Consider the following 9721-nt stretch of genomic DNA (forward strand, 5'->3'; position numbering starts at 1 on the left):
GATGTGTTGGGTTTTTTTAAGAGACCTGGGCTGTGGCAATGCAAGCTTCTGCACGCTAAAGTGCCTCCGTTTTACAGAGTGACCACCTCTATAAAGTATTTCAGTCTCTATGCCTATCAGCTCATTGGCCTTTTTATTAGAGGCTAAGTAACAAAAGTAATAGGATGTTTTAGTACAGACGAATTATGGGTGCAGTTTCTAGTCAGTCAGCAGCAATTTTCGCTACTTACCACCTGCTTGGCCTGCATTTGGAGAGGGCCAAAAAGGAGGCCAGCTGAGGTCATGCAGACTTATAAAATGTAGGTGCCCTCTCATGGGATCCCAGTTGGGAGTTGGAATCTCCTGGAGAAACAAGGAGACTTAGAGGAAGTACAGCAAGATGTTCTATCCACGGACGTTCCTAGTCTCTCTAGTCTCAGCTAGGTTGCTCCTGCCATAGCTGTCACCCTCAGTTCCTGGAGAAAATTGTGTAGAGTGCCTTACAGCCCCTCTGTGCAACAGTGGAATTCCATGATGGGAGCTGTGACAGGAATCAGAGGAACAGCACCACAGCAATGACAGACAGGGTCAGGAGACAACCTCAGTGATCTCAGTTCATGGGGAGCTAGACAGACAAGTATGCAACAGCCTCCCCCCTCCCCAGAAAGAGACAAACAAGACCTCCCCCAGTAGAAATCTGGAGCCTTATGGATCCTGCTGCTTGGAGCAGCTGTGGGGTCTATAGTAGATAGCAATTAATGAGCAGCTGTGGGATCTATTAATACTAGAGTTAATGTGGCACCAGTAGATTTCATATAGGCTGCCAAACAGCCATCACTAGATGTACATGTGGCACTCTTCAGAGAAAAGAAAGGAATGTGGAGCACAGCTAGCATAGCTGGACAGGTCTGATGATGTCAGGACATCAGGAAGACTGTACAGAGAATAGCTAATGTCAAAACTGGGTACAAAATACCCCTATTTTTTAAAATTTATTATTAGTACAACAAATTATAGGATAGTATACCAGACTTCGGATGTGTCTGTGTGAACACTAAGTTGACAGCAAGCTGGGGTATAAATCTGCCCCACGCCAGCGTGCCGAACACTTGTTCTGTCCCATTGGGAGCTGAGAGCTGATTGTTTGCCTCTATAAAGTAGGCCATGTACTTGTAGCAAGAGATGAGCCATATTATTGATTCATTCTGATGATCTATTTGTAACGTTTAAACGCTATAACCAGGAAAAATATTTATAGTGTATTCTGTTTTGCTTGTTTCCAAATTAAGATAATTCCTTTAATTGTTTAAAAGCTATGAATTAATATTTTAGTTATAGCTATAATAAAACTCCATTTTAGTTTGAATAGGAAAACAGAAACTGAAAATTGAAATAAGATGCTATTTTTAGAAAATGCAGTGGTTTGTATTGATAAAAATTGTATTATGTTATGACATCTGAAATCCAAATGCAATAATTAGTGACAGATACACCATTGACACCAGTTGTTGAAAAGGCTCAGGTGTTGATACAGTTCAGTACTTAAAAATATTTTTGATAAACTGGTTTTCCATCAAATTATTTTAACTGAAAATTATCTTATGTAATTCAGTTTGCCAGCTCCAGATGAGTAGCTGCATAAAATATTTGCTTAAAGATTTTCACACTTCAGCAGTTTTAACATTTTTAGGTTGTGCTGAGAAGAGAGTTGGTAGAAAATGTGAATGTATTCCTGTACTTGCAGGACTTCTGGATTTGATATTGTGTCTGATCCATTTTCATGTATTGTAATAGTCAAGAAATTTAGGAAATCCAAAGGCCTGATTCTTAGCAGTGTATCAAAAGAAAATACAGTTGAATAATAATTTATTTCTGCTAATCCTATTTGCTATAAATTCTGTTGCTTAGCGTTCAAATATTTAAAAGTAGGGAATTCTGCTGAAAAATAGTTGGAGACTTACAAACATACATCTTGAGAGTCTATTAACTTCTCAAATCCCACTAGTCCAGCTGACCTGGTGCTAAATTGAGACATGACGTTTGTAGGTGTAACTCTGCTGTCTTCTCTGGAGTTACTACATTTTACACCAGATGTGACTATGACCCATGATCATCCTGATATCATTGAGAACTCCCAATGTTTGTGAACCTAAATAGCAGAAGTTACAATTACTGTACAGTTGATCTACATCTAGCTATGTACAGTAGATATGCATAACTATAGACAAGTTATGGTAACTAAAGCAAAATGAATGTACAGGTTGAAAAAATATAACACTAATTCATTGTTTAAAATGCTAAAATATTTCTGGAAATCAGAATGTTATGATTTTAGTCTCCAAACTCTCCTACTTGCAGTAACATTCATTTCTAGCCCTGACAATTAACAAGATAACAGAATCTTAATACTGTTTTTGGTGCAAAGTAAAATATAACAATACACTGGACAGAACTGGGAAACTTTCAAGATGTGCTCATATTTGAGCCATGTTGTGAGAGAGGATATCAGAAGGGGAGTAAAACATTTTAGTGGTAGATTTTTTTTATTTTAAAAAAATAGCAGCTGAGGAAAAACCACTTGATAGGATTAACATTCTATTAGTAGTCCCAGCAAATTGCAGGTAAGAAGGTCATGTATGCAAATTAAATGCAGTTTATTCCATTCTTTGCAATTTCTCATGTGGCAGATACAAAGAGGCTTATTCCATGCTTATCAAGATCACATATGTGGTCTTATGTGCGTGTGTGTGTGTGTGTGTGTGTGTGTGTGTATATATATATATGTGTGTGTGTGTGTGTGTGTGTATAGTACACAGACGCAAAAAACGTTTTTGTTGTAAACTCTAAGCTGATTATTTTCACTGTTGAAACAAAGGACTTGTGATGCATCCAAAAATCTTGGATAGTGGAAAATCTTCCACACACATTCTGTTACAGATTTAATATCTTGATCGTAATTTTACTGTACACTCCGTTCACATAACTTTTTTGTTTTTTAGAGAGCAGATAATAAAACAGTCCACAGAACTGGTCTGCAGAGCCTACAGTGATATATATGCAGCCGTGATGAATCCAGCCAATGAATATAAGGATCCGGAAACCATAGTACACAGATCTCCTCATCAAGTTCAGTCACTTCTCTCATAAACTTATTTTCCAAATTATGTTGCAGAACACTTACTGTAATGTTACTTAACATTACATTCCCTCAATATTAAAGCCCTGAATATTTTCAGTCTGCTTTTATATTTTTGAATTTTGATTATAACCATGCAGTTACCTTGAAGGGCAGTGATAGGGTTTTGTTTAATATATCTAACAGAAGTCTGGCCATTTCTATACACTTTGTGTTGAGTTCTAGCTTTAGACAAGAACAAGAATATAGAATATAGATTAATAATTATTTTTAATTTATTCTTGGAAAGGAAATGAAGGACCATGACAACTTTTCTGATTAGAAATGAAAAATAATAGTCTGCTACTTACTACACCTAATCCTTTGAATAAGATGTTGAAACACTCTATCTTCTGACGTCATTAGTGAACTAGCCAATACTCTCTTACTTGCTGTTTCTCCTTGCTTTTTTCCATTCTATTACTAGGTGCTTTATTCAATAGCCTATTGCAAGTAAGCATATTGTTGTTGTTTGTATTGTCATAGCATATAAGAGTGGTAGTCATGGACCAAGACCCCATTGTGCTAGGTGCCGTACAAACACAGAACAAAAGAGTTTCCCTACTGATAATACATAATTTGGATATAGCTGATACACGTCTGAATATCTAGAAGTAAATCAGCTTTACATCCTGTATGTCATTTCAAAATATTTGGCACTGTGGCATACTAAGATTCTTTAAATCCCACTGATTTCAAGTCTCTGGAACAAGGTAAAAAAATCAGTTTTGTTTGTTATTGGTTCTGGTGTTTTTCTTGATGCCAATGGTGCCCATACCAAAAAAATCTAAATTGAGAGAACAAATCATTGCCTTGCAAATGTAAAGGAGAATTTAGAAGGTTAGTAACATAACTGTGAATTATATTCCATTGTTAACAGGGAAAATAATTCAGACCATTAGGCAGTTAAAAATTTGTAACATATTTCCAATAAGAACAGGAAATACAGTAGATTCCGCTTACTAGTACCCTCTCAGTTGCCAGCAAATAGTTGCTATTATCTAGCAGTTGCTAATAAGCAGAAGGCAGGTTTGCTAGGCAACAGTCAGGATAAGAAGTGCTGGGGTGTGTCTTCCCTGGCTGCAGCCCTGCAAACCTGCCTGTAGGCAAGGCAGCAGCGGGGAGGAAGGCTGCAGCCTGGATGCCAGGGCTTTCTATATGGCGCTGTGGGGCTGTACTATCCCTCTCCCTGCTCTCTCCAGGGATTGGGAATCAGCACATCCCAGCACTTCCTTCCCCACATGCAGTCTCCTGGCAGGATGCAGCACAGGGAGAGGTACCATGCAACTGTGGCATTCATGCTGTAGTCCCCTTCTCCGCTACTGCCCTGTTCACAGCCTCCACTGCCAGACCACAGCCCCTTACCTCCTGTGCAGTACCTGTGCACAGGCAGGTTTCCAGGGCTGCAGCCCCAGAAGGAAGTGCTGGAACGGTCTGATCAATGGCTCTGGGCATGTTTCTGGGATGTCAACCAGGGCAGAAACGTTCAGCACTTCCTTCTCTGGCTGCAGCCTTGCAAACCTGCTTGCAGGTGGTGCTTTTCTTCCGAAAAACATTGGCAAGGGCACTCTGCTTATTAACAATCTCTGAATCCCATTAACGGTAAAGTCAATAAGACGGGATTGGCTCCTGGCAAAATGTTGCTATTAACCAGAAGTTGTTAATATCCTGGTTGCTATTAAACTTAATCTGCTGTATTTCAATTACAGTACTTTTCCTGTACACTCACACATGATGCACACAGTCTGCACACTCATGCAGTCTGTGGTGTCATTCACAATGTGGGCTGGATGTAAAATTCTGTAGAAACCCTGCAGATATCCCAACAACTCTTGCATGATTCCATAAAACCTGCTGGGGGTGTAGTTTTTAGTTGGTCATAGTGCATTTTTCTCTTATTCTAGAAGCTAAAGTGATGAGCCATTTGTGTTTGATTAAATGATTTTTCTTTAAATAATACAAATCATTAAACAAAACAAAACAAAAAAGTCATTTTTAATCCTTGCTTGAAAACTGTACTGTTATGGCCAGAGTGTCAGCAGTGGCTTTGGGTACCATTGGAAAATGAAGAACTGTTTTGTATAGTGGTCACCATTACATTTTGTCTTTGCAAGCCCATGATATCACTGGGTGTATTGCATTATTTAGCACAGAGAGTACTTGCAAAACAAATAAATACGAACTACTTGCCTTTGTAAATAAGTTACTGGTGACCAGTGTAAGATTTTTACTCTGTAATCCAGAATTTAATAGTTTTTCTTTTCTCAGTCCCACTTTACTGAAGAGGGAATTTGTTTGAAATAATTATTTATTCTGTATGCATCTTTATATTAACTGAAAATCACAGATCTGTTAGGAGTGATCCACAGAAATCATATGGAATTAGTGAATCACCTCTTTGCAAACATTTTTTAAATGGTGTAGAAAAAGTCCACCTGCTCTAGGAGTAACAAATTTGTTCAGTTAATCATGTTCAAGAGATTTTAGTGGTTAACAAGTCTGCAGTGGTTCTCTTAAAAATACAGTTGGGATCAGTTGTGGCAGTTGTACACTGTAGTGCATCGCCAGCAGTTCAAACTGCTCCTCCACAACGTAACTCAGGGTGGGTTTGTGCAAGATGATGCAAGGTTTGCAATGGTGCTTGGCCAATGAGTGGAGTGAGCAAGGGAGTGTCCCTGCTCCTCTCTCCATCCCATCATTAAATTACTCAAGATAGTTAAGTCCAAAGCAGACTGTGAGGAGTTACAAAGGGATCTCACTAAACTGGGTGACGGGGCTGCAAAATGGCAGATGAAATTCAACACTGATAAATGCAAAGATGGAAAAAATCATCCCAACTATACATATATAATAATAAGTTCTAAATTTAGCTATTACCACGTAAGAAAGAGACCTTGGAGTCAAAGCGGATAGTTCTCTGAAAACTTCCGCTCAATGTGCAGCAGCGGTCAAAAAGGCTAACAGGATGTTAGGAACTATTAGGAAAGTGATAGAAAATGTCTTATTGCCACGTATAAGCCCATGGTGCCCTCACATCTTGAGTACTGTGTCTAGTTCTTGTTGCCCAATCTCAAAAAGGATACAGTGGAACTGGAAAAGGTGAAACTGCCAGGAGACGTTGTGATGGCCAAAAGTATAACTGGGTTCAAAAAAGAACTGGATAAGTTCATGGATAAGTCCAGCAATAGCTGTTAGCCAAGATTATCGGGGGCTCAATCCCGCACTTGGGGCAACCCTAAAACTCTGACCGCCAAAAGCTGGGAGTGGAAGATAGGTATATCACTCCATTAACTGCCCTTTCTGTACGTTCCCCAAGAAGCTTTGGTACTGGCCACTGTCAGAGACAAGATACTGGGCAAAATGGACCATGGTCTGACCCAATATGACAGCTCTTACGCTTTGTATGCCAGTGTTGCAGCCACGCACAAGCTGTGCATTTGTGCCTTGTCACTTCCATCTAAAACCTTTATATCTGTAACCTGCTTTTCCTAGAAACCAGCTTTTCTTTTTTTCTTTCTATGTTTGTGGTTCTAGTTAATTACATAAATATAGACAGCTATAGTGCAGATGATCTATGCTTCCAGAAGGAGAGTAAAATATATAATAGAAAGTTTACTGGATTTCCAACTGACCCATTAAGAGACAGTGAAAACATTATTATAAATTGAGAATATTTGCTTCATTCAAGAAATCCTGTCTGAAAAATCAGAGGTTACCAATAAGGGATCTTTATACTATGGAAGAAGGAGGCACAGGTGGGAAACCTTCCTTTGGGAGACCTGTTTCCTTGTTTTCTTTTCCTCCAAGGTTTTCTGTAGGAGGTGGACAATGGGTTGTTTCAGGTGCTTCGGTTTAAGCTGGTGCATACTTAGATGGGATGAGCTACCATTCACACAGAATTTTGTATTATGTATTTTAAATTTGTGGGATGTGCATTGTGACGAGTTGGGGACTCTGTACAGCTTATGAATTCTGGATGATATGATGTATCATGACCATTACTGTGTCACTGTAAGCCTATATGTGTGTGGATCCGCTATTGCTAACCAGGCATACTGCAAGTGCACGCTGCAGACTGAGAACAGTGGGGAATACTTAACGTTAATGATAGTGCTTTGACCACACAAAGGTTATGTTAAAAGCTGACTGCATCCTAAAAGAAAACCAGTGTTCTCTGAGGGATGTTTTTGGAGCAGTGGAAAATTACCAAACACAGATTAAAGAAAGCAGGGATTTAAATGAGGAAACACAGGAACAGAGAGGGTGCAGTTGAGGGACTCTGAGGGAGAGCTGGGGAGGAAGACTCCATGAGGGAGAAGCCACTCAGTATGTATCAGCCTGCATGAGGCAGGGAAACCCTGCCTGCCTTCCTGAGCCCAGGTGGCCTTCCAAGGGAAAGGTGAACTAGCGAGGGGCATTGCAGCTAGGATTTTTTTTCTAACTGATGCATACTCTCTTGTGCTTGATATGATTAAGAACAAGAAATTTTGTTAGACTCTGGGCAACACATCTGTGTTATATGCTTCACAATTACATGTGCCTCCTGAAAGAATTAAACTGTAAACCAGAAGGCTCACATTTTTCCATGAGACTCTGGGACAGGGTGTGTTTAAGAAACTGGAGTATCTTGGGGGGTCAGTGCTGGGAGTATTCTGGGGGCCTAGGACACATGGGCTGAGAAACTCTGTGTAGGGGTTGCAAACAGTCATTGCCCAGGAAATGTGCCAGAGAGGCCAAGGGAGGACAAGATACTGGACAAAATTGCTGAGACCCAAGGGAGGCTTAAACCGTGGAAGGACTGAGGCACCCAGAGGCTTGGCATCCCCTCATAGCAGTGCAGTAGGTGGCCTGCAGGGGGCACCTGAACGAATCTGTGACAGGCACCCGTAGAGGTTTATATAAATAATATACCTCCATGCCAGTTATGTGCTAATCAGCGGCCACATCGACTGCCCAGTGTATGTCTGTAAAAGAATCAGTGGCAGAGAAGAACAGCAACTCAGAAGTTAATCCTAGAAAAATAGTCCAATCCAACTATCTGTTAGGAATCAACTGCAGTGGTAATGTCACAGGACAGTGATCCTCTTCATTTTCTAGTGTATCGTATACTTTACTGGCATAATATAAAAGAACTAGAAAATATAAGTGTCCTAGATCTCTTAGAATAAATGACTCTCATCTGTTATAAACGTGATTGTTATGTGTATTTTGGATCTTTAAATAATTTAAAGGGAGAGTAAAAAATATGGTATCATTTTGAACTCTTAACATCATGCAAGGCAAGAAATCCATCAAGCCTGGAAAAGGCTTCATATGGAGAACCCAGCCCTAATTCATAAAACACATCTGAATTGAGAAGCTCCCAAGGAAAACAATTCTTCAGTACTTCTCATTCATCTGTTACCAGGTGAGATATCTTCAATTGTTCGATCTTTACATTACCATGATATGTATGGAAACAGTTTTGTTGAAGTTATGTAATGTGCTGTATATACTATTGTTTAATTAACGTGTTAAATTATGGGAATTGCATAACAAGTAGTAAGAGGACAATAAACATGGGCTTGCGATAATAGACACATGAAACTGAACAATTTTTTGGCTTTGAAGCTTAAGAAAGACTAAACAAATATTTCCTCCAGTCACAGAAACTGACCGCAAATGTCAATAAGCAGTCAACAGCTTGTAAAAGGATTTGCGAGACGTTATTTGCTATACTTGAGTCCATGCTGAGACTTCTCCATGATGTGCCTCAACTAACCCTTTCATCCTTTCCTGTTAGTAATGTAAAGGTCATAAAGTTGTTACTTTAAAAAAAATAAAAATCAATCGCTGATTTTGGCTTCATCAATAGAGGTGAACAACAAAGGATCATAGGTGAGAAAATTAGTCAATAAAAGCTGAAGTAACTGATTAGGTCTTCCTTGGTGGTGATGTCTGATTTTCCCTCTTATTCTCTGAAAGGAAAAAAGACTTTGAGCTTTTTATTTGCAGTTTCCGATTTGTAAAATAAAAGTCAATAAGGAAAAACCTGCCTGTGTTGATCCTGTAACACATATGCATCAGAAAATGGGAAGCAGTTTGTCCTTGCAGAGGGCCCAAACCTGCGGACGCCTGCTACTCAACATTAGCACTTACACCTGTAAGCAATCCCATAAGTATTGTAACAAATGGGATTACTGGTGGGGGAAAGGACTAACTTTCACTTATTATCATTGTATGCAGTGTTGTTGTAGCCGTGTTGGTCCCATGATATTAGACAGACAAGGTGGCTGAGGTAAAATTTTGTATTGGATCAACTTGTGTTGGTGTGAGGGACAAGCTTTTAAGCTTCCACGGAGGTTTTCTTCAGGTGTCCTGACGCTTTCACATAGGTTTTGCTTTCGTGTGTGTGTGTATAGTTATAATATGCAACCACTGAGAAAAGTAAAATAAAAACTGCTTTCATAACAGTAGCAGGAGCCATGTTTATATTCCTTGTAGAGTTAAACATATGGTTAAGGTGTTATTAATAAGCAGGTTTACATATTGCTGCTTGTAGGCTATAACGGTGCATTTCCCATATAC

General features: G+C 39.3%; 1 protein-coding gene across 1 annotated transcript in view; it reads left to right on the plus strand.

Moving 5' to 3' along the window:
• The window catches only part of COG6 (component of oligomeric golgi complex 6), a 105599-nt gene extending 97479 nt beyond the window's left edge, over positions 1 to 8120 (plus strand). The window contains exon 19 of the mRNA XM_074960086.1: positions 2979 to 8120. Coding sequence (XP_074816187.1) covers positions 2979 to 3126 — 148 coding nt within the window. The 3' untranslated portion in view covers positions 3127 to 8120. The remainder of the gene's footprint in view (positions 1 to 2978) is intronic.
• The last annotated feature ends 1601 nt before the right edge of the window (positions 8121 to 9721 follow it).

This window comes from Natator depressus, chromosome 1, assembly GCF_965152275.1.
Source record: "Natator depressus isolate rNatDep1 chromosome 1, rNatDep2.hap1, whole genome shotgun sequence".
NCBI lineage: Eukaryota > Metazoa > Chordata > Testudines > Cheloniidae > Natator > Natator depressus.